The following is a 26,066-nucleotide window of genomic DNA, read 5'->3' on the forward strand; positions in this document are numbered from 1 at the left end:
TGCTTCTCCCTCTCCCCCTTCTGCTCAGCCTGCTGGTGCACTCCTCTCTCTGTCAAATAAATAAATAAAAATCTTTGGAAAAAAAAAAGACGTTGAAAAACAAACTTCTTAGTGTCCATAGATCAAATAAGAAAATAACAGAAAATTGGAAAATATTTCAAACTGAGTAACAATGAAAATACAAGGTAGCTATTCTGGGAAGGATGCAACTAAGGCAGTGCTCAGAGAAACATTCATAGCTTTAAATTCTTTTTCTTTTTTTTTTTAAGTTCTAGTTTTTGAGACACAGAGAGAGAGAGAGCATGCACAAACAAGCAGGGAGAGAGGGCAGAGGGAGAGGAGAGAAAGAATCTCCAGCAGACTCACTGCTGAGCATGAAGCTCCAATGCCAGGCTTGACGTGGGGTTTGATCTCACAACCATGAGATCATGACTCCATCTGAAATCAAGAGCTGGATACTCAACCAACTGAGCCACCCAGGCAACCCTATAGCTTTAAATTCCTATATTAAATACAAGAAAGGTCTGTGGCGCCTAAGTGGCTCAGTTGGTAGAGCATGCAACTCTTGATCCCCAGGTGAGACGTTAGAGCTCCACGCTGGGCATAGAGTTAACTTAAAAAAAAAAATAAATAAATAGAAGAAAGGTCTAAGATCAGTGATCTAAGATTCTACCTTAACAACCTTAAAAACGGAAGGGCAAAGCAAACCCTAAAAGTGTAGAAGACAGGAAATAAAGCAAAGAGCAGAAATCAATGGAATAGGACACCTCAAACAAGAGAGAAAGTTAATAAATATAAGAGTTGATTTTACATTATTCACTAGTAATGCTAAAAAGGTTAGAATCATCAAGCCTTAGAAAAGTAATCAAGGGGAAAAAAGAAATAATACAGTACCATCAATAATAAGAATGATACAGTAATTACCATAGATCCTATAGACATTGAAGTAACAATAAGAAGATATTATTAAAACATTTTACCAATACATTTGATGCATTATATAAAATGGAAAATTTCCTAGAAAAATACAACTTACTAAAACTGATGAAGATGAAATAATATTTCAATCCTGCTATACAGTAGTCCCCTCATCTTCAGGGTCTATGTTCCAAAACACACAGTGGCTGAAACTGAGGATAGTACCAAGCTCTATATATCTCCTGTTTTTTCTATACATACACACCTGTGACAAAGTTTAAATCATATTAGGCACAGCAATATATTAGCAAGAGCTAATAAAATAGAACAATTACACTAATGCTATAACAAAAGTTATGTGAATGTGGTTTCTTGCTCTTTCTCAAAATATCTTATTATATTGTATTCATGCTTCTCATGATGATGTGAGATGATAAAATGCCTGTGTGACCAGATGAAGTGAGATGAGTGATGGAAGCATTGTGACATAGCATTGGGCTACTACTGACCTTCTGACCATGTCAGAAAGAGGGTCATCTGCTTCCATACTGCAACGGACTATAGGTAACTAAAACCATGGAAGGCAAAACAGACATAAGAGAGAACTACCTATCTATTAAGGGAATTGACTTTGTTATAAAAAACCTTTCCATGAGGGACGCCTGGGTGGCTCAGTTGGTTAAGCAGCTGCCTTCGGTCCCACATCGGGCTCCTTGCTCAGCAGGGAGCCTGCTTCTCCCTCTGCCTCTGCCTGCCTGTGCTCGCTTTCTCGTTCTCCCACTCTCTGACAAATAAACAAACAAATAAGTAAAATCTCTAAAAACAAAACAAAACAGAAAAACCTTTCCATGAAGAAAGCCCCAGTGTCAATGGTGAATACTGATATATTCAAGAAAGAGATAACACCAATCTTACATAAACTCTTTTAGAAACAGAGGAAGAAAAAACAGTTACTGATTTGTTTTATATGGCCAGCATAACCACAAATCAGACAAATATAAAAAAAAAATTGAAGACTAACATCTTTCATGAACAAATACTTAAAAATTATTAATAATTAGTCAATAAAAGCCAACAATATGCAAAAGGGAAAATATATCATGATCAAGTAGGGTTCTACCATGGAATGCAAAATTGGTATAACACTTGGAAAATCAGTATCATTCACCATATTAACTGAATAGAGAATAAAAATAACATCATTTCAACAGATGCGGAAAATGTGTTAGACCAATCTCAATATGCACTCGTGATTCATTTAATACCTGAGTCATGAGCACAACCAATGGTTAAATAGTGAATGTTTTCCTTCTAAAGTTCAGGATCAAGTAAAGGACACTCTTCTTCATTACCTCCATTCAAACTTGTGATGGAAGTCTTAGTCATTGCATTAAGGAAAGAAAAATAAATATAAAACATGAAAATCAGGGATGGATAATACTATCTTTGTTGATTAAGTGATTTTTTACTGGGGCGCCTGGGTGGCTCAGTGGGTTAAGGCTCTGCCTTCGGCTTGGGTCATGGTCTTGGGGTCCTGGGATTGAGCCCTGCGTCAGGCTCTCTGCTCAGTGGGGAGCCTGCTTCCTCCTCTCTCTGCCTGCCTCTCTGCCTACTTGTGATCTCTGTCTGTCAAATAAATAAATAAAATCTTAAAAAAAATAAATGATTGTTTACTTATAAAATGCTAAAGAACACCAGCTAGAAATAAAGGAGTTTAGCAAGGTCATAAAGGTAAAACGTCAATACACAAAAGACAATTATATTTTTATACGCTAGTAGCAAACAATTGGAAATTGGAAAGGAAAATATTTCATTCACAATACTGCTACAAAACATTAAACACCTAGGAATAAATTAAAAGATATGCAAGACTTTCTCACTGGAAGTCTCTTTGCTGAGATTAATTAAAGACCTAAATAAATGGTGAAATATGCTCTGTTCAATATTGTTAAACTCTTAGTTCTCCCCAGATTGACGTGGAGAAGCAAAAGATCCCAACATCATTCTAGTGGGGTTATTTTTTGCAGAGATTAATGAGCTGATTCTAAAATATGACTTAGAACATCCAAAGTAAAAATTTTCAAATGCTCATTCTAGGAATATTTATTGATAGGTGCTATGGAACAAAGTAATTTTAAAACAAAAAGGACAAAATTGGAGGACTTCAGCAACCTGAGTCCAAGACCTACTATAAAGTTAGAATAATCACGATGGTGCAGAATAAAGATTCCGGAATTAGAAAGTCAGATATATGGGAATTGATTTTCTACATAGTTGCCAAGGCGATTCAGTAGGAAAGGGAAGTACTTTTAACAAATGATGTTTTAATAACTTGATATCCTTATGAAAAAAAATAATGTCGACTCTGTCTTGAACCATTTACAAAGTTTATTTGAAATGGATCATACATCTAAACATCAAAGCTAAAAACTATAAAACTTGTAGGGAAATCTTGGGAAAAACTTATGTCACCTTGATGTGTGTTTTTGGGGATAAGTTTAAAAAAGTAAAATTATAAAATAACAAGGAAAACATATAAATTTAAACTTAAAGATCACTGAACTCTTATAAACAAATACATCTATGCAACCACTCCCTACATTAAGATCAAGAACACTACCAATACCCAGAAGCTTCTTCACCAAAGTTTTCACCACTTTTCTAACATCTGTCACTATAGTTAATTTTGCCTATTTTTTAAAATTTCATAAACATGGAATCATATAGTATGTCTTTGTACGTGTGGGATTAGTTTATTCCTTTTGAATAGTATTGTATCATACGAATATACCCCAACTTATCCATTCCATTATCCATAGTTATTTTCAGTTTTTCCAGTTTAGAGCTATTATCAATAAACTCCTATGACCCTTCTTTTTTTTTTTTTTTAAAGATTTTATTTATTTTACAGATAGAGATCACAAGTAGGCAGAGAGGCAGGCAGAGAGAAAGAGAGGAGGAAGCAGGCTCCCTGCAGAGCAGATAGCCCAATGTGGGGCTGGATCCCCGGACCCTAGGATCATGACTGGAGCTGAAGGCAGAGGCTTTAACCCACTGAGCCACCCAGGCGCCCCTCCTATGACCTTTCTTGTACAAACCTTTTGAAGCACATATCCCTATGTGTTCAGTAAGTATTTAAATGGAATTGCTGGGTCTGTAAAAGTGTGTTTGGCTTTATTACATAAATGAGAGATAAGGTTTCTCTCAGGATTCTGGTCCAGATAAGCAGGCCAGTAGTGGATTTAGTTTCCAGAATTCTAGGTGTAAAGAGCAGCCACAGCCAATGGGGCTGAATCTCCTTAACCTCCCATAGCAGAATATAGGAGTTCCAGTTACTCCTGATTATTGTGAACACCCAAGAACTGGCAATAGCACAGTGTTAGCCAGTATGTTGTGTGACAACTGATGTGGGGCACCCTTTTATTTGCTTCTTAATTATTTGGATGTCCTCTTTGGTGAAGCACCAGTTCAAATCATTTGCCTATTTAAAAATTGCATTGTCGGTCTTCCCTACTGATCTGTAGAAGTTCCAAATATGCTCTGGATACAAGGATTTTTTTGGTCATACATCTATATTGTGAATATCATCGCCTCTTCTCTGATTTGCATTTTCACTCTCTTCATAGTATATTTGTTGAATAGAAATTTTAATTTTAGTCAAGTCCAATTTAGTAATCTCTTTCGGTATATGTCTTGTGTTATGCTTTAGGAAATCTGCATATCCTGAAGTCTTTGACATATTCTCTTGTTATATTTTAAAAAAGGGTTTTTTTTCTCTTAGACATTTAAGTATGAGCATCTGGCATAGATTTTTGATGTCTGTTTTTGAAAATTGTGTTCTGATCTGCTGATCCATTTTCTAAGTTTGAATCAATACTGTACTGTTTTTATACCTGTATTTAAAAATTAGTTTTGATATCTGATAGTGTAAATTCTCAACTTTGTCTTCTTTCTTCGATATCAAATTTTTCTTAGCCCTTTAGCTTTTGATATAAACTATTTATTATTATTTTTTAAATACCATGACAGAAATCTTTTTTATACTTATATTTTTATATTTTGCATTTTTATATTTTATTTATTTACTTAGAGGTTTTATTTATTTGAGAGAGAGAGAGAGCACACAAGCAAGGGAGGGGCAGAGAGAGGGAGGGAGAATCAGGCTCCCAGCTGGGCAGGGAACCTGACACTGGGCTTGATCCCAGGACCCCAGTATCATGACCTGAGCTGAAGGCAGAAGCTTAACTGACTGAGTCACCCACTCACCCCTGTTTTATTATATTTTTTATTTATTTAAGAGAGGGATGAGCACAGTAGGGGCAAAGGGAGAGGGAGAAGCAGTCTCCCCCCTGAGCAGGAAACCTATTGTGGAGCTCGATCCCAGGAGCCTGAGACCATGACTTGATCTAAAGTCTGGTGCTTAACCAACTGAGCCCCCAGGCGCCCCTTTGATATACATTTTAGAACGAATTTTACTAAATTTTTTATTTCTGCAAAAATTTTTCTTTAATATGCAAGGAATTGTCATCCTTAAAGTATGGAGTTCTCAAATCTATGAAGATTTATTTGATTTATAACCTTGATTTATTATCCAACCTTGATTTATTTGAATCTTCTTTAATTTTTCTCTGTGATGTTTTGTTATTTTCTGAATATAGGTCTTGAATAGCTTTCATTAATTTTTTTCCTTAAGGATTTGATGTCTTTTGATGAAACTGTAAGTTACATTGTTTTAACATTTTATTAATTTTTTAGATTGTATTATGCAGTTTTTTCCCTAGTATATAGAAATACATGTCATTTTTATATATACTGACCTTATATCCAGTGACCTTACTGATTATTTGATGCAAAAATGATGTTTTGCGTTGTTCTGCAAATTTCTGTTGCAATGTTCTGATTTTCATATGCACAATTATATCATCTGTGAATAATGAGTTTTATCCTTTCTTTCCATTCTTTATGGTTCTTGTCTTTCTTTTTAAAGATTTTATTTATTTATTTGACAGAGAGAGATCACAAGTAGGCAGAGAGGCAGGCAGAGAGAGAGGAGGAGGAAGCAGGTCCCTGCTGAGCAGAGAGCCGGATGCGGGACTTGATCCCAGGACCCTGAGATCATGACCTGAGCCAAAGGCAGCAGATTAACCCACTGAGCCACCCAGGCGCCCCTGTTTTTAATTTTTTTAAAAGATTTTATTTATTTATTTGACAGGCAGAGAGAGAGGGGGAAGCAGGCTCCCCGCTGAGGCAGGCAGAGAGAGAGGGGGAAGCAGGCTCCCCGCTGAGCGGAGAGCCCAATGAGGGGCTCAATCCCAGGACCCCGGGATCATGATCTGAGCTGAAGGCAGAGGCTTTAACCCATGGAGCCACCCAGGTGCCCCTGTTTTTAATTTTTTGAGGAACTTCTATACCATCTTCAATTGTAGCTGTACCATTTTGCATTCCCACCAACAATGTACAGAGTTCTAACTTCTTCATATCTTTGCTGACACTTGTCTTTTGTTTTTCTGATCATAGTCATCCCGAAAGGTATGAGGTGTTATCTCATTCTGGTTTTGATTTGGATTTCCCTGATGATTTGTAACATTCAGCATTTTTTCATATGCCTGTTGATTATTTATATATATATATAAATTTATATATATATATATATATATATATATATATATATATATATATATATAAATGAGAAATGTCTATTCAAGTCGTTAGCCCATTTTATTAGTTATTAAGTTTCCTTGCTATTGAGTTGTGAGACATGTTAGATATATGGTTCGCAAATATGCTCACCCATCACATATGTTGTCTTTTTATTCTATTGGTTCCCTTGCAGTGATTCCTTTACAGTGGAATTTTGCAGCTGAAACTATTTGAAAATAATCTCAAAATAAATCTCCTTCTTCTAATCTAATCTCTAAGTGATTATGCCTTTGTAACAACCTCTCTTCATCTGTATTTTACATTTCTTTCTTATTACCTCTCTTTCCTACTCTGCTTCACATCTGGGGAAAGATTACATAGGAGATATTAGTGAACTTGTGTCTAGATGGTGAAGTATAGTTCAGAACTACGGAGAGCAGCCTATATGGTTCAAACTTGAGTAGTCATGCTATGATTACAGAAGGACTCTTGGCCTTATTCTAAATCAATCTGTGCAGGACTATGAACACTTTTTCCATAGTTCTTGATACATGCCACTAAATTGCTTTTCAAAAGTGGGATTTACAGATTTCAAAAGTTAATTTACAGAGCTGCCAAGTAAAACTTCCATGATTTCTCTCTTTATATCCGTCTCTTGTTTATCTTACATGGGTGATGAAATGAGTGCCTACTATGTACTTGCTCTCAAAAAACTAAAAATTTAGATGGGGGAACAAATAAGAAAACAAATGATTATATTATAATGAGATAGATTCTATACTAAAGTATGCTATGAAACTTGTAGAAGTACGCGTTACTGCTAAACTTTAAAGTCAGAATTCTATCTCATGAGAAGGTAAATTTGAGCAGAATGTATTTGGGGGGCAAGAGACTGGTAGGAGGACAAAGGTGAGGTGAATATATATCCTAATGTGTCATGCCAGGGATTTGGATTATGGGGAGCCACTGAAAATTTTTATGGAAGTGAATCACATGTTTAGATACACATTTTAGAGAGTGCACTCTAGAGAATGTAACTGAAGCTGGGTAAGACTGGAGGCTGAAAGTGAAATTAAGGGCTTTTGAAAAATTGAGGTCATATATACTATGGAGTACTATGCCTCCATCAGAAAGGATGAATACCCAACTTTTGTATCAACATGGACAGGACTGGAAGAGATTATGCTAAGTGAAATAAGTCAAGCAGAGAGAGTAAATTCTCATATGGTTTCGCTTATTTGTGGAGCATAAGGAATAGCATGGAGGACATGGGAAATGGAGAGGAGAAGGGAGATGGGGGAAATTGGAAGGGGAGATGAACCATGAAAGACTTCGGACTCTGAGGAACTAACTGAGGGTTTTGGAGGGGAGCAGGGTGGGAGGTTGGATGAACCTGGTGGTGGGTATTGTGGAGGGCGTGTATTGCACGGAGCACTGGGTGTGGTGCATAAACAATGAATTCTGGAACACTGAAAAGAAATTTAAAAAATAAATAAAAAATAAAGTTATGGATAGGAAAAAAAAAAGAACAATTGAGGTGAGGTATAATAAAACAGGAAAGTGAGGCAATAACTGAGAATGGAAAGAAGTGAGACTGATTTGAGAGATGCATAAGAACAAAAAGATAGGGGCGCCTGGGTGGCTCAGCGGGTTAAAGCCTCTGCCTTTGGCTCAGGTCATGATCCCGGGGTCCTGGGATTGAGCCCCGCATCGGGCTCTCTGCTCGGCGGGGAGCCTGCTTCCCTCTCTTTCTCTGCCTGCTTCTCTGCCTGCTTGTGATCTGTCAAGTAAATAAATAAAATCTTAAAAAAAGAAGAACAAAAAGATAGGAGGGAAGATTTATCATTAATATAACAAAAAGCATATATGTTTCTCATAGAAAGGTCTTATTGAAACTCCATATGAGAAACATGATTTTTTTTTTAAGATTTATTTATTTATTTTAGAGAGAGGTGGGGGCAGAGGGAGAAGGGGAGAGAGAAGCCCAAGCCAACTCTGCACTCAGTGTGGAGCCTGACATGGGGCTCAATTCCACAACTAATGCAATCATGACCTAAGCCAAAAGTCTGACGTTGAACAGACTGCACCACCCAGGCACCCCGAAACATATTTGCTTTTTGTTATATTTATGATAAATATTTCTTCCTGTCATGTTATTTTCTGAATATTATATTTTTTGCTAAATAAGAGTTTTAAATTTTGAAATAGTAAAAATTTACTGATTTCTTCTTTTGTGATTCCTCATATTATTAAATTTAGAATTGAATTTACAGATTAATTTGGGAAGAACTGTCATCTTCACAGTCCACAAAGTATATCTATTTACTTAAGTATTCTTTTAAAACTATTTAGCTTTTCAAAAAAATAGTTTTCAATAAAATTTTGTAGTTTTTTCAAAATATACTTCCACGTTAAAACTTCTGTGTATGTCATACACACAAATATATACTATATATATTCCAATGAGGTCAAATATTTACTTGCTATTGAAAAATGTATCTTGGGGCGCCTGGGTGGCTCAGTGGTTAAGCCTCTGCCTTTGGTTCAGGTCATGATACCAGAGTCTTGGGATCAACAAGCCCTTGCATCGGCCTCTCTGCTGAGCAGGAAACCTGCTTCCCCTTCTCTCTGCCTGCCTCTCTACCTACTTGTGATCTCTCTCTCTGTCAAATAAATAAATAAAATCTTTAAGAAAAATGTGACTTTTCAAATGTCTATTTTCTAGTTATCTGTTGCTGATATGTAAAAGCACAATTGATTTTTTTATCTTTTTTCTAGCAAACCTGTGGAACTTTTTCTGTTGTAAATAGTTTTTCTATGATAATATAAATTTCTCTCTAAATAACAGCATCTGCCAAATGTTGACTTATTTTACTTTTCTTTGTGATCCAAAAACCATATATTTTTTTCTTGCCTTATTATACTAACTAAGACCTTCCGTAGTATGCTGAATAGGAGCAATGACAAGTGTGCATTCTTAACTAAAGAAGCCTGTTTATCAAGAGGACTTACAGTACTAAATGTTAATGTACCAAATAGAGAGCTTCAGATTACATAAAGCAAAAACTGGTAGAACTGAAATGAGGAATAGACCAATCTACAGTTATAGTTAGAGATTTCCATCTCTGATTATTAATTATTTATAGATATAATCTCTCAATTATTAATAGATATACACCAAAAAAAATTCACTTTAAGTCTAAAGATACAGAGGGACATATCCTTCTATGAGGATAGATGTAAGGATATAAGAATAGATATAAGGACAGTGTTGTGGGTTCAAGAGCATCCACAAAATAGATGTGTTGAAGTCTTAACCTCTATACTTAAATATGTGACCTTATTTGAAATAGGATCTTTGCAGATGTGATCAAGTTGATGAGGTCATACTGGATTACAGCGGGCCCTAAATTCAATGAGTGGTGTCTTTATAAGGAGGGAGAGATTTGAAGACACAGAGACATGGAGAAGCAATCCAAGTAATACCAGAGTCAGAGACTACAGCTGCCTCAAGCCAAGGAATGCCAAGGATTGTCAGTATCCAAAATAAGTTGGAAAAGGGAAGAAGAAGAGGAGTCTTTTTTAGAGCCCTCAAAGGGAGTATGGCCCTGCTGACACCTTGATTTTGGACTTCTAGACTCCAAAGCTATGCAAAAATAAATTTCTGTTGTTTTTAAGGCACTCAGTTTGTGACAATCTTTTGTTACAGCAGCCCTAAGAATAAACAGATAATAAGATAACAGATAAATTTAACAGATATAAGAATACAAGGCAAAGATGTAGAAGACTTGAAGAACATGACCAATCAATATTACCTAATGAACATTTAGAGAACATCCTCCCAACAAGAGCAGAAAACATAACTTTTTTCAAGTATGCACAGAATATTAACCAAAACAGACCATATTCTAAGCCTTAAACCAACTCACAATAATTTAAAATTATATATTCATACAAAGTATATTCTGACCACTAAGGCATTAAATTATGAATCAATAATAGAAACAAATCAACAAAAAAGAATCCCAAGTATTTGAAAAATAACTGAAATTTTCATCAATTGAGATAACCTCCTAATTCAGGAGTATGGATTTGAATGTTATATATATATATATATTATATATATATAAAATATATATATTTTAAAATTCTAATTAGGTTATTCTTATTCATTTCTATGATTTTATGAACTTAGGAGTTGAATACTTTTATTCTCAAGGGTTTTTTTTTCTTTCAGTAAAATTGTCTGGGTTTTCTGAGTATATAACAACCTGATTTTCTTTCCCAATATTTATGCTACTTATTTTTATTTCATTTACCAAAATTTTCAGAACAATACTAAATATTAGTAGTAATTAACAGTGCTTTGTTCCTGATTTGCACCAGAATGCCTCTGATGTTTATCAGCTGTGATCTTAAAAGTTAAGAACCATTGTTTAGAATCATGAGTTACTAGCATTCATACAATCCTTAATCTACAGGAGATGATTCTTGAGATCATAAAGGTTAAGTGACTAGTATTCCAAGATCTTAGAACTAAACAGTGGAAGAACCATGACTAGAATTTCTTTCCATTTATGGTTTTGTTGTCACCAAACTTTACAACACAACTTGTAATGGTTTTCCTCATCTCTAATCTTTTAACTGCAAATTATTGCAATTGCACTTTAAGTAACAAGTATATTGAGATCTAATTCATATAACATACAATTCATTCACTTAAATCATACAATACAGTGGATTTTTAGCACATTCACAGAGTTATGCATCCTACTGACAACTATTTTAGAATATTTTTATCACCCCCCAAAAGAAGCCTGGCAGTCCATAGCCATAACCTTCCAACTCTTCAACTCCTCCCCACCACTTCTGCCCCCCAGCCCTAACCTATTTTCTATCTTTATAGATGTACCTATTCTGGATATTTCATATAAGTGGAATCATATGTGGTCCTTTATGACTGGCTTCTTCCATGTAGCATGTTTTTAAGGTTCATCCATGTTGTAGCCTGTATCAGTAATATTAATAATAATATTCTGTTGCATGTTATATACTTACTCATCAGTTGGTGAACATTGGGACTGTTTCCATTTTTTGGCTCTTGCAAATAATACCATTATGAATGTTTATATATAAGTTGTTATGTGGGCATAAATTTTCATTTCTCCTAGATGGAAAAGTACTGCATCATATGGTAGCTCTATGTTTAGTAGCTGAGAAACTCTATGTTTGAGGAGCTGTTTTCCAGACCACGGCACCACTTCAACCTTCCCACTGGCAGTATAGGAAGTCTCAAATTTCTCCACACCCTTGTCTCACTTGTTATTCTTTGTTCTTTGATATAGCCATCCTAGTGGGTGTGAGGTGGCATTTTAGTATGGCTTTGATTTTCATTTTGCTGATGATTAATGATGTTGGACATCCTTTCATGTGCTTATTGACTATTATCTTTCTTTGGAGAACTCTATTCATATCCTTTGCCCCCCCCCCACCTTTTTTAGAGATTTTGTTTATTTATTTACTTGAAAGAGAGAGAATGAAAGAGATAGAGGGAGAGCGTTAGAGAGAGCATGAGATGGTGGAAGGGCAGAGGGAGAAGCTGACTCTCCCCTGAGCAGGGAGACCAATGCCAGACTCGATTCTGGAACTCCAGGACCATGACCTGAGCTGAAAGCAGTTGCTTAACCAGCTGAGCCACCCACGTGCCCCTTTGCCCGTTTTTTTTTAACCTTGAGAATATTTAAATATTTATTGACAGTTCAAGTTTTCTCTTTTGTGAAATGACTTTCTGTCACTTGTCTATTTTTCCATTGTATTGTTTCCTTTTTTTAATTAATCATAGTTCTTTAGTGTAGATATGTATCTTTCACATTTGTAGCTTGTATTTTTGCTATCTTTGTGGTCTTTTGATGAAAAAAAGGTCTTAAATTCAATTATTAATCTTTTCTGTTAGGATAAGCACTTTTGGAATCTTGTTTAAGAAATCTGTCCCTCTTAGGGGCATCTGGGTGACTCAGTCAGTTAAGCATCCAATTCTCTTTTCTTTCTTTTTTTTTTTTTAAGATTTTATTTATTTGACACAGAGAAACACAACAAGAGAGGGAACCTAAGAGAGGGGGAGGGGGAGAGGGAGAAGCAGGCTTCCTGTTGAGCAGGGAGATTGATGTAGGGCTCTGGATCTGAGCTTTTGGCAGACACTTAATGACTTGAGCCACCCATGTGCCCCAAGCATCCAACTCTTGATTTTGGCTCAGGTTATGATCTTGGGTCTTGAGTCAGAGTCCTGAATGGGGCTCCATGCTTGGCGCAGTTTGCTTGCAATTCTCTCTCTCCCTTTCCTATTGCCTTTCCCTCAATTCTCTTCTAATTAAAGAAATAAAATCTTAAAAAAAAAAGATGTGTGAAAGGAAGGCAGTATAGTGTATCAGTGTATACCATATTAAAACAGATTGAAGAGGCAGGTTACCTAAGTTCAAACCACAGCTCTTCTACTTAGGGCTCTGAGACAATTTAACTAACCTCTTTTCCTTCAATTTCCTCATTTATGAAATGAGATGATATTAACAGTACCTACTACATAGGGCTCTTAGGAGGAATAAGAGCTGGTATATGTAAAATGTTTAAAACTATAGCAGGTATGTAAGAGGCATTGGGTAAGTGTTTGCTATTATTATTTGCATTTTTATTCTACCTGATCTGATTTTTTTAAAATGAATTAGGTTTTTGTTTCAAAGAGATAACCAATTATTAAAGCACCATTTATTGAATAATTCATCCTTCCTGCATTGTCTTGTTCACGTTTCAGGTTGGTCTATCCTGCATCTCTCTATTATATTTCATTGATCTACTCATCCACATCTGTCTTTTAATAACTGTGTTATAACCTTAGTGTGTCTGGCTTCTTGGTAGAATAAATCCCTTGACATTTGCCTTCAAAATTATCTAACTATTCTTAGAACTTTAGTTTTAAATATGGATTTTAGGATTAGTTTGTCAAATTCCATAAAATCTCTATGGGTATTTTGATTGAAATTGCATTGAACCTATGGTTTAATTCTGGTAGAATTGACTTCTTTATGGTGCCTCTACCACTACCAATGAGAGCATAAATTAAAGTTCTCCAAAAACATGTTTTCTCATACGACACACTTTCAGATAGGATTCTTATGAGCTATGTCTAGCTGACCAAAACCAAGTCAAATGATGATGCCTTAAGTCTAAGACCTAAAAATATGAGTTGGGCTTTCTACTTCTGGGAGACAAATGAAGAAATGAATAGCCACATATATATGATGAAGGTGCCTGTATATTTAGTTCACTGCACCATTCCCAAGTGAGTATATTTTTTTGAAGAGACATTATTTATTTATTTACGAGGGGGTGGAGCACAAGCAGAGGGAAGGGCAGTGGGAGAGGGAGAAGCAGACTTCCTACCGAGCAGGGAGCCGAAGCAGGGCTTGATCCCAGGACTCTGGGATCATGACCTGAGCCAAACTGAGACTCTAAACCATTTAAGCCACTCAAGCACCCCTACAATGAGTACAATTTTGTTTCTTCCTTTTATTTTTTTGCTTTGTTATGTTTTAAGGTTTATTTATTTATTTTAGAGAGAGAGAGCTAGCACAGGGAAGGGCAGAGGGAGAGGGAGAGAGAAAATTTAGCTACACCTCACTGAACCTGGAGCCTGACATGGGGCTCGATATTATGACCCTGAGATCATGAACTGAGGCAAAACCAAGAGTCGGAAGCTTTACTGATTGCACTACCCAGGTGCCCCTTGTTTCTTCCTTTTGAAATCCTATAAGTTTTGCTTATTTTTTTCTTCTTTAGTTGCTCTTATAGAAAGCTAGAAAAGTACTGAATAGAAACAGTGATAATGGATATCTTTGTTTTATCCTGATTTTAAAGTAAATGATTCTTATATTTCACCATTGAGTATAATATGGACTATTGCTACATTTTTACCCAGTTATGGGAAGTAAAAATATGTAATTTAAAAGCAAATAGTAAAAAAAAGCAAGCATTAATATTATCTCTTATTTTAGAAGTGTAAGGGAGAAAAATAATTATAAAAGATTTTTACCTACAGATTTAATTAAAGAAGATGTATATGGAGCTTAAATACTTGTAATAAGTATAAAATAGAATTATGGGCATCTGATTCAGCAAAGAAGTCAAACTCTCACTCTTTGAAGATGATGATACTTTATGTGGAAAACCCAAAAGACTTCACCCCAAAACTGCTAGAACTAATAAAGGAATTCAGTAAAGTGGCAGGATATAAAACCAATGCACAGAAGTCAGTTGCATTTCTATACATCAACAAGACAGAAGAAAGAGAAATAAAGGAGTCAATTCTATTTACAATTGCACCCCAAACCATGATACCTAGGAATAAATCTAACCAAAGAGACAAAGAATCTGTACTCAGTAAACTGGAGAATACTCATGAAAGAAACTGAGGAAGACACAAAGAAATGGAAAAACATTCCATGCTCAGGGATTGGAAGAACAAATATTGTGAAAATGTCCATGCTACCCAGAGCGATCTATACATTTAATACAATCCCTATCAAAATACCATCAACAGAAATGGAATAAATAATCCTAAAATTTATATGTTATCAGAAAAGACCTTGAATAGCCAGAGGAATGTTGAAAAGAGAAGCAAAGCTGGTGGCATCAAAATTCCAAACTTCAAGCTCTATTACAAAGGTGTAATCATCAAGACAGTATGGTACTGGCACAAAGACAGACATATAGATCAATGGAACAGAATAGAGAGCCCAGAAGTGGACCCTCAACTCCATAATCAACTAATCTTTGACAGTGGAAAAAAAGACAGTCTCTTCAACAAATGGTGTTGGGGAAATTGGACAGCCACATGCAGAAGAATGAAACTGGACCGTTTCCTTATACCACACACAAAAATAGACTCAAAGTGGAAGAAAGACCTGAATGTGACACAGGAACCCATCAATATCTTTGAGGAGAACACAGGCAGCAACCTCTTCAATCCGCAGCAACTTCTTCCTAGAAACATCCTCAAAGGCAAGGGGAACAAGGGCAAAATTGAGCTATTGGGACTTCATCAAGATAAAAAGCTTTTGCACAGAAAAGGAAACAATCAACAAAACCAAAAGACAATGGACAGAATGGAAGGTATTAACACATGACATATCAGATAAAGGGCTAGTACTCAAAATCTATAAAGAATTTATCAAACTCAACACCCAAAGAACAAATAATCCAAAAAAGAAATGGTCAGAAGACATGAACAGACTTTTCTGTAAAGACGACATCCAAATGGCCAACAGACACATGAAAAAGTGCTCAACATCACTCGGCATCAAGGAAATACAAATCAAAACCTCAATGAGATACCACCTCATACCAGTCAGAATGGATAATAATTGACAAGTCAGCAATTGACAGATGTTGATGAGGATGTGGAGAAAGGGGAGCTCTCTTACACTGTTGGTGGGAATGCAAGCCAGTGCCGTCACTCTGGAGAACAGTATGGAGGTTCCTCAAAAAGTTGAAAGGAGAGCTACCGTACTACCCAGCAATTGCACTACTGGGTATTTACCCCAAAGATACAAATGTCATGATCTGAAGGGGCATGTGTGCCCCAATGTTTAATAGCAGCAATGTCCACAATAGCCAAACTGTGGAAGGAGCCTAGATGTCCACTGACAGATGAATGGATATATGGTGTATATATATAATGGAATACTATGCAGCCATCAAAATTGAAATCTTGCCATTTGCAATGACGTGGATGGAACTAGAGGGTATTATGCTAAGCGAAATAAGTCAACCAGAGAAAGACAATTATCATATGATCTCGCTGATATGTGGAATTTGAGAAAGCAGGCAGAGAGAAAGCAGGAAGAGAGGAAAAAATCAAATGGGATGAAACCAGAGAGGGAGACAAACCAAAAAGACTCTTAATTTCAGGAAACAAACCGAGGGTTGCTGGAGAGGAGGTGGGTGGGAGAATTGGGTTGGGGGGTGCTGATGGATATTGGGGAGGGCATGTGCGATGGTGAGTGCTGTGAATTGTGTAAGACTGATGAATCACAGACCTGTGTCCCTGAAACAAATAATATATGTTAATAAAAATAAATAAATGAAAAAAATAGAATTATGGGCTTTGGAGTGCAAAACTGTAGCTATGATTCACCCTTAAAATAATCAGGAAATGGATGTCATGTTAATTTTAGAACATTAATAAAAAATTTTAAAACATTCCAGTGCAGTAAATAAAATTAAAAAGGGGGGCCAATATATGGATTATATATTTAAGTCATTTTTTCCTCCTAGAGTTTTTTTTAAATTTTTTTAAAAAAAATTTATTTATGGGCGCCTGGGTGGCTCAGTGGGTTGAGCCGCTGCCTTCGGCTCGGGTCATGATCTCAGGGTCCTGGGATCAAGTCCCGCATCGGCTCTCTGCTCGGCAGGGAGCCTGCTTCCTCCTCTCTCTCTCTCTCTGCCTGCCTCTCTGCCTACTTGTAATCTCTCTCTGTCCAATAAATAAATAAAATCTTTAAAAAATTTATTTATTTATTGGACAGAGATCACAAGTAGGCAGAGAGGCAGGCAGAGAGAGAGGAGGAAGCCGGCTCCCTGCTGAGATTCTGGGATCACGACCTGAGCCGAAGGCAGAGGCTTTAACCCCCTGAGCCACCCAGGCACCCCCTTCCTCGAGTTTTCTTTAATTTATTTTATTTGACAGATAGAGATCACAAGTAGGCAGAGGTAGGCACAGAGAGAGGAAGGGAAGCAGGTGAGCCAAAGGCAGAGGCTTTAAGCCACTGAGCCACCCAGGCACCCCCATAATGTAAAAGCTTTGAGCTTAAAAAACTTTTAATGTATAAATATGCTGGGTATCTCTTGACCTCCCACGTTCTGATATACAGGTAGCTATTACCTATGTGATATTATTATTACCTATGTGATAACTATGCAACTATTGTAATCAGGTTTTAAAGCCACGGTCTCTTCAATAAATGGTGCTGGGAAAACTAGACAGGTATATGTAGAAGAATGAAACTCGACCATTCTCTTACACCGTACACAAAGATAAACTCAAAATGGATAAAAGACCTCAATGTGAGACAGGAATCCATCAGAATCCTAGAGGAGAACATAGGCAGTAATCTCTTCGATATCAGCCACAGCAACTTCTTTTAAGATATGTCTCCAAAGGCAAAGGAAACAAAAGCGAAAATAAACTTTTGGGACTGCATCAAAATCAAAAGCTTCTGCACAGCAAAGGAAATAGTAAAAAAAAAAACAAAGAGGCAACTCACGGAATGGGAGAAGATAGTTGCAAGTGACAGTACAGACAAAAGGTTGATATCCAGGATCTATAATGAACTCCTCAAACTCAACACACATGAAACAGGCAAACATATCAAAAAATGGGCAGAAGATATGAACAGACACTTCTCCAATCAAGACATACAAATGGCTATCAGACACATGAAAAAATGTTCATCATCATTAGCCCTCAGGGAGATTCAAATTAGAACCACATTGAGATATCACCTTACACCAGTTAGAACGGCCAAAATTAACAAAACAGGAAACAACATGTGTTGGAGAGGATGTGGACAAGGGGGAACCCTCTTACACTGTTGGTGGGAATGCAAGTTGGTGCAGCCTCTTTGGAGAACAGTGTGGAGATTCCTCAAGAAATTAAAAATAGAGCTTCCCTATGACCCTGCAATTGCACTCCTGGGTATTTACCCCAAGGACACAGATGTCGTGAAAAGAAGGGCCATCTGTACCCCAATGTTTATAGCAGCAATAGCCACAGTCGCCAAACTATGGAAGGAACCAAGATGCCCTTCAACAGACTAATGGATAAGGAAGATGTGGTCCATATACACTATGGAGTATTATGCCTCCATCAGAAAGGATGAATACCCAACTTTTGTAGCAACATGGACGGGACTGGAAGAGATAATGCTGAGTGAAATAAGTCAAGCAGAGAGAGTCAATTATCATATGGTTTCACTTATTTGTGGAGCATAACAAATATCATGGAGGACAAGGGGTGTTAGAAAGGAGAAGGGAGTTGGGGTAAATTGGAAGGGGAGGTGAATCACGAGAGACTATGGACTCTGAAAAACAATCTGAGGGGTTTGAAGTGGCGGGGGGGGGTGGGAGGTTGGGGTACCAGGTGGTGGGTATTATAGAGGGCACGGATTGCATGGAGCACTGGGTGTGGTGAAAAAATAACAAATACTGTTTTTCTGAAAATAAATACATTGAAAAAAAAAAAAAAGAAATAAAGCCTATACTCAATAGTGCCATCTACCGTTGACACAATGAAATTTAATAATAATGGAAAGAATAAAAGATTCTCAGATCTTCACATTTAAATGAATACAAGAAATCTTCTAGCCCCAACTTTCTAAACTTATAGGTAAAGAATGTGAGGCTCAGAAAAGATAAGGGATTTGTCAAATCCCCAGATTTCTTGCTACATTTCTGGACGTGCTTTCAAAGAAAGAAAACATGGATAAACAATTTATCCTAGTGATCACATCTCTAGGGTTAAACTGTACTGGTTCTCTTCCTGGCTCCAGTGCTGATTATATTTGGAGAAATTAATTAACTGTTCTGTGCTTCAGTTTTTACATCTGAGAATTGGCAGTGCTTGTACTTCTCAAGGTTTATGTGAGAAGCAGAAGCAGCAGAGAATATAAAAAATTATGCTTGGTAGATAGTGACCAATAATGGTGATACTATTTCTATCCACAAGTGGTAGCACTATTTTTGGACCCCTCTCTGACTTCAGTGTCTGTGTCCTTTAAACTTGACTTCACTAGCCATCAGAAGAGACCGGCAATACCATACACACCAAATAAAACAATTGATGAATGTTTGATAACACAATATAGATATAAATATAAGCCCATTGACTTAACATAAATTTTATGGCATTCTTTTATATTGGGGAGAGAAGGAAGCTGGTTCTCATATTTAATATCGAAAAAGGGGTCCTTAGTTGTTTGTGTTATTGTTAACTCTTTTGTCCAACAAGTTGCCTCTCTTTTAGTGATAGACCCTATCCTCTTGACTTTGATGGGGGGCAAATGGCCAAAGCCTGGACAACCATAGCATCTCACTTTTCCTGGACACAGTGAATAGTCCAGACGACATGTGATGAAAATGGGACAGTGTCCAGAGGAATTAGAGAAATGAGAGATGTGTGGTATCCTGGACCCCATACAAATACATTCTGCAGGATACCTCATTCCTAATAAAGTGTGGTGGACACCTTTGACTTTTTAAATAATATTCCCTCTCCTCTTCGTTTAATAAGAGAAGCCTATGTTTTGGAGTCTCTGTTGGAGATATGTGTGATCATGAGACTCACTGAGGCCAGTGGGATGTGCGTGAAATTATTGAATGCCATTAATACAATTTGATCCTAAACCATTAACCATGTGATTTTCCATTCTCTTTTTTCCATTCCTGCAGCCTGGAAAGCAGATGTGGCAGTGACTCAGCATTAACCTTTAGTCGAGGACATTTTAGAAGATGAACACCTTAGAAGACCAGGAGAGATTAGGGAAGAAATAGATTTTTACAGTGAGTTACTCACTGGAAACACTATGTGTGAATGTGGTGTTAGACTGTAAAGTCAATGCATAAGACAAAAATCCATTTAGGGTCAGCCACAAAAAGGAATGAAATAGTGATACCTGGTACAACATGGATGAACCTTCAAAACATTATGCTAAGTGAAGGAAGCCAGACACAAGTCACATATTGTATGATTCCATTTATATGTAAGTTCAGTATAAGTAAATCTATAAAGACAGAAAGTAGATTAGTGAGTTCCAGGGGTGGAAGGGTGAGGGGTATACAGTCACTGCTAATGTGTACCAAGCTTCTTTTTAGGGTGATGACAATGTCCTGGAATTAGATAGAAGCAATGGTTGTTCCACTTCAAAAATACTAGAAGCCACTGAAATGTCCACTTTAAAGGGATGAATTTTATTGAATGTGACTATCTCAAAAAAATTCATTTGGGCTAAATTACTCTTGAAAGTCCTTCTCAGAGAGGCTAATACAACGAGTTTTATCTTTAGTGGGAAAAGTATGTTGCCTTTGTAACTCTTACTTTGAGCCGAGTGCTGTATGCGTGCACTGAGGAGCCCTCTTAACCAGAAAAATATGTAACTTGAGTCATACTCACTTGTACGGATTCTCACGTAAGGAATTGAGATCTGAGGTATTCAAAAGGTATCCTCCTGAGGATACAAGAAGAATTTCCAAGAGGCGCTCAGACACAAATAGTTTTAAAACGAATTTCCAAATCCTCACCTTGCCCGTTATCTTTTCTACCCTGGTTTGTGGCTAAGCTGACAAGTCACTACGACCTTTTGTCCTTTCCTACCTCCCATCTCCATTTACAGGAGGAAGGATACCTCTTGCCTGTCGTTAAGTTCTTACTACGGTAAAAACCTCAAGGCGCCAAACGACCCGACGATTTGAGATACTCGCGTTGGGGAAGCCTCCTTTAAATCAAGGTACCATAAAACTGCCATAGAGCGTTGTGTTTTTCCGTGCTTGATGTTTTTGGCCAACAACTCAGAAGGAATTCGAGCAATTCCGTGACACGATGGTAGAATCCCTTTCACTCACTTCTATTTATGTAAAGGAACCAGCTCTGAAAGGGAACGCTAAGCACCGAAGCCAGTTTCGGACTCCATTTGGTAAGGAATTCCTGGCTTCCCACACCTCCATTGGCTCCGAAGAAAACCTGCCAGCATCGTGAAATCAAGGAGACGCGGCTGCGGACGAAAGACGCGGACGTTTGCAAGTCCGCAGCCGCGCGAGCTTCCCCTCACACTCGCGTTAACTGCAGCACCCACAAGAGCACACAGCTCTGCTCACTGGTGGCGTCCACGTTCGTCCGTGGCAGGCCGTTTCTCGAAGCACGGCTGCGTTCAAGCGATAGCCGCTCTGTTCAGGCCGGCGCCACGGGCACCACTCTTCCGTGAGCAGGTGCCCCTTGCTCTTCTACCCGGAGCTCGGAAGCAGAGCGAACAGCCACATTATTTGCCTCTTGTTTTTAGGGAGAGCCTTTTGGGGCTCCAAACTGACCCGGCTCGCGCGTAAAGCGAGCGAGAACCCCCACCACTGTGACAGCACGGATCTCGAACGCTGACCTGTACGCTCGCCCCTGGCACCTCCCTTGGCTTTGCCAAGCGCCAGTGTGAGAACCAGGCCTAGAGTGGCTCGTCTCCTCTTTGGCTCCGCCCATCGCGCTGGTAGCCCCACCCCTCCCCGTAGAGGCCCACCCATCGCACCATTTCCGGCGCCAGCCAGCCTTCCTACCGGCCTCAGTCGCTCTTCACTTCCCTCTCCTCGGCTCTTCCCCCCGCCCCCATCGCCTCCTTTAATACCGTCACGTGAGGGCCGAGCGCAGGGCCTGCCGGGACGGGTACTGCCGGTGGGTCAGGGTTCGGCCTCAATATGGCGGTTCCGGTCGGGCAGTGACCAAGGTTTTGCCGTCGGGAGGATTAACTGGCGACTGTCGGCGTCTCCACCTATCGGGGTGTAATGCGAGGACGCCGGGGCGAGCCCTGAGGAGCGGCGGTGCCGGGGAGGGGTCGGTGCTGTGTGGCCGGGAGCCGAGGGAGCGGCGTCTGTTCCTTCTGTGGGTCTCAAGGCTTCAGTGTGGGGCCCCGCCCGGCCGGGTTAGGCCGGCGGGCGGCGGCAGTAGCTGCTGCAGCCGCAGGATCAGCCTCTGAGAGTGGGCCGGAGGGCGGGCGCCGCCGCGATGGCCCAGTGTGTGCAATCCGTGCAGGAGCTAATCCCGGACTCCTTCGTCCCCTGTGTCGCCGCTCTGTGCAGCGACGAAGCCGAGCGGCTCACTCGTCTCAATCACCTTAGCTTCGCGGAGTTGCTTAAGCCCTTCTCTCGCCTCACTTCGGAGGGTATGTGGTCTCCTCCCTTTTTCACTGTGCTCCCTCAAACAGGGCCGGGAGAAGGAAGTTGGGAGCGGGCAGGGAAGAAAAGGGCGATGTTTACATCTTGGAGCCGGTAGAGTGGCGTCTGGGGCTGGGGCCCCGCGGTGTCTCCGGCGGCGGCTGGGGGAGGGGCCATGAGCGAGGTTGTCAAGACTGCGCGGTCCTAACCTCCGGTTACTCTGGGCACTTTCCTTCTTCCCGGGACAAGCCGGGCTGCTCGGTAATTAGTCTAAAGAAAAACATGAGCCCCGGAGAAGGGCGTTGAGACGGTTTCCAACGGACACAGGGAGGGAATTAGGAAGTTGCAAGGCGAGTGGGAAGATGCTGCCTCTTAGACCGATGAGGTCTTAGTAAAGAAGACGAACCCTCTTCCTCCGGTGCTAAACTGGACTTTCAAAGTTGTCTTGAATATCACATTCTTCGGGTAATGGGGCCTTACTCTTTCTAAGCTTCTCATCAGTTATTTTATGTATTTTCTTTGAAAATATAAACATTTTAGTAGGTATGTAATACTTAACCTCTTCCGAAAAAAAAATTACGAAAACAACTTGTAATAGCCTTGATGGACTATTGGAGACTTGATGGACTTGATGGAGAAAGTAAGGACAAGTTGTGATTAATCTAGGTAGTTGGTGTTGAATAGGTTTATAGGAATGGAAAAGTCCTAAAATTTAGTTTTTCAGATAAAAGTTTAGTCAACAAGAGAAACGTGTCTTTTATTTAAGAGTTACCTGTTTCCTCCACCTTTAGTTTCTTTATTAGGGAGAAATAAGCATAATAAACCTCCTGAGTATTTAACCAATAATATATCTTTCTTTGTGAACAGAGCATAAAGTATAGGTGAAGTTCTTTGTTAAGGTCTGTATAAAATGAAGTGTTCTGTAACAAGGCTCTGTTAGTTGAACGATTATGATTATTATTTGGTTATGATGATTTTTCCACAAAATATGCTGTGCCATAAATTTATGTATTTACATGCCACAGGTGTGTATTCTTTGGGAGAATAGCTCCGTAAGTTCACTTTATTATTTAAAGGAGAGCAGGAGCTGTCCAAAAAAAGTTTGGGAACCCATGGATTTCTTCAGCTTGTACCTTAACCATCAGTCTCAGCTTCTCCAGTGTTGCTAAATCAACAAGAACAACAAAGTGCCCTACATTCTTAAAGTCTTTAAAAAAATGTGAGAATCTGTTTGACTTTGATGTGTATGCCCTTTCCTGCTTTGTTAATAAAGAATAATAATGCTAATACTTGATACCTGCTGTATTTAGCTTTTCTCTTTTAGTTCTCATTGAATCCTGTAAGGTAGCTAACTTATCACCATATTAAATTTGGGAACACTGAAGCATAAAGATGTTAACTTGTCCACAGTATTCAACGTAGGAAAGATTTTAAAACAGGCAGTGTGACTCAAGGGGTTCTTAAGTCATCTTATCTCCTGGCAATAGGATCATTTATTCACACTAGAGAACAGTGCTGTCCAGTAGAAATACAATGGTATTCACATACACAATTTTAAATTATTTAGTAGTCACACTGTGAAAAAAGTAGAAAATCAGGTGAAATTAGTTTTAATATTTCCAAAATTCTAGCAATTCAACTTGTAATCAGTTTAAAACATCTTTGTATTTTACATTTTTTCTGTTGCCAAGTCTGAACTTTGGTATGCATTTAAACATTTTTATTATTTATATTTTAGTTTGGACTAGACATTTCAGTTGCCCAATGGCCACATCTGGCTTCTGCCTTCTGCAGTGAATAAGGGCTCACTTCAGTATTCTGATTTCCTTCTGAAAACTGCAAAAGATTTAGGGAAGAAATACAATGAATTGGACTTTCATGGTTAAGTAGAAAGTTGATGGAAAGGAAAAGTGCCAGCATTCCCTGTTGAGGAGGGGAATGAAGTTAGAACAGCATGGGCAAAAGGTATAAATTATGATTGAGTGGTTGGGGAGCAGTGAGGAAATTGTCCCTATCAGAGTGTAAGATAGTAAGGGAAGATGCCTAGATAAGGGAGGGTCTTGAATTCTAGGAAAGAGATTTTGGATTTTATATTTAATTGTTAAGTGTATGACAGTCAGATTCTTGAGCAAGGGTAGCAAATTGGGGAGATTGGAATTGTTATGTATTTAAGGGTAAGTAGGCGTTGATAGCCATTTCAAAGTTTAAAATGGTTAGACATAGACTTTGTTGGTGGTGTTAGCAATCCAGTGAAAAGGACTTAATTTTTCTGTGGATTAATTTTTTGCTGGTGAATAAATTTAGGGGTTCTTTGCCATCCAGAAAAGGCTACTTTTTTTTTTTTTTTTTTTGGTCTCAAGTGTGGGGACTCCTCTAAGCTTATCTTTAGGGCAATGAGGCAATGAGAATATAACTTCAGCACATAATTTAAGAATACAACTAACCACAACAGCTAAAATTTCCTTAGAGGGAGAAAGGAATGTTAAAAAAAAAATTGGACTCCATTTCTGGCCTGCAGGTATTTGAGGTCAAAACTTGCTTTGACTACGGAGGTAGCAATGTACACTGTTGAGTATTTCCAGGGGACTATTTTTGGTCTTTTTTCTTTTTTAAGATGTCAGTAGAAAAACATGGTGTAAAGCTGTAATGGGAGGGTTGAGAAAACAAATTTGAATGCTGTGCATGTGTAGCACCTCAAATACACCTTGAGGTATTAGGCGGTGTAGAACCATTTTAGATTCCTTGGATAAATATTTTTAAACCCAGCAAGTGTTTCTTTATATTAAATAATAGTGTTATAATTTTACGATCATTATGATAGATCTCATTTAAGTCTCATTATATTTGAGACTTAAAGAGTTTATTTGTGTCATTTCAACACAAAGTTTGTAACCTTAATGCTGCTTGAGAAATTTCCAATGGCCATCCATTTCAACGAATAATGGTGATAGTATTACGTAACCAAACCTCGCTGTTTTTGCTGTCATAGTGATAGTTCTTCAATAATTCTGAGCGGTTTTCAGCACATCATTCAGACATTTATAAGGAAATTTCACTTAAACACCAGCTTTTGAAAGTATTTGGTTTTTGCTTTCAAAAGGTATATATTATTATTTTAAATTGACTAAATTTATTTAAGGGTTTAAAAATAATAGAATGTAGTTTTTATGTAAATCTTGAATATTTTTTGAAGGACCTTTGAAGGATACTCACTGTCTCTAGTTTTCTTAAGTTTCTTTTAAAAAGTTATTAATTCATCAAAAAATATTTCATCAGTCTTAACTATTTCAAGTACCAAATGATAAATTCAAGCCAAGTTTTCATATTTTGATACATATATATATTGTTTATGTCCTTTTTTGTACAAGTTAGGATTTTTTTCCCCCAGCAATTGAGATAAAACAGGTGAAGTTTCTTGTGCTAGGTAAAAACATAAAAGATATCATTATTTCATTTTTAAAATATATTCCATAGAACACCCGATGTGTTATAGATTCTCTGGAAATGAATTTTGTGATCAAATAAGTTTCCTTGTAATAGATGTGTTTGGG

At 38.0% G+C, this 26,066-nt stretch overlaps 1 protein-coding gene and 1 long non-coding RNA gene across 8 annotated transcripts in view; one reads left to right on the top strand and one right to left on the bottom strand.

Moving 5' to 3' along the window:
- LOC309848249 overlaps positions 1–22,123 on the bottom strand; it is a 49,800-nt gene extending 27,677 nt beyond the window's left edge. For 4 of the 6 annotated variants that reach the window (XR_014302914.1, XR_014302915.1, XR_014302916.1 and 1 more), the window contains exons 1-2: positions 21,990–22,123; positions 20,777–20,831 (exon numbers count right to left, since the gene is read on the bottom strand). This is a non-coding gene — a long non-coding RNA (uncharacterized lncRNA). Of the gene's footprint in view, positions 1–1,036; positions 1,184–20,776; positions 20,832–21,989 lie in introns of all 6 variants that reach the window. The other 2 variants (XR_014302918.1, XR_014302919.1) reach the window with 1 other exon arrangement.
- The window catches only part of TRAPPC8 (trafficking protein particle complex subunit 8), a 75,229-nt gene continuing 71,156 nt past the window's right edge, over positions 21,994–26,066 (top strand). The window contains exon 1 of one of the 2 annotated variants that reach the window (XM_082699588.1): positions 21,994–22,523. In XM_082699588.1, coding sequence (XP_082555714.1) covers positions 22,367–22,523 — 157 coding nt within the window. In that variant the 5' untranslated portion in view covers positions 21,994–22,366. The remainder of the gene's footprint in view (positions 22,524–26,066) is intronic. The other variant, XM_082699587.1, reaches the window with a different exon arrangement.

Source organism: Mustela nivalis (assembly GCF_964662115.1).
Source record: "Mustela nivalis genome assembly, chromosome: 14".
Lineage (NCBI taxonomy): Eukaryota > Metazoa > Chordata > Mammalia > Carnivora > Mustelidae > Mustela > Mustela nivalis.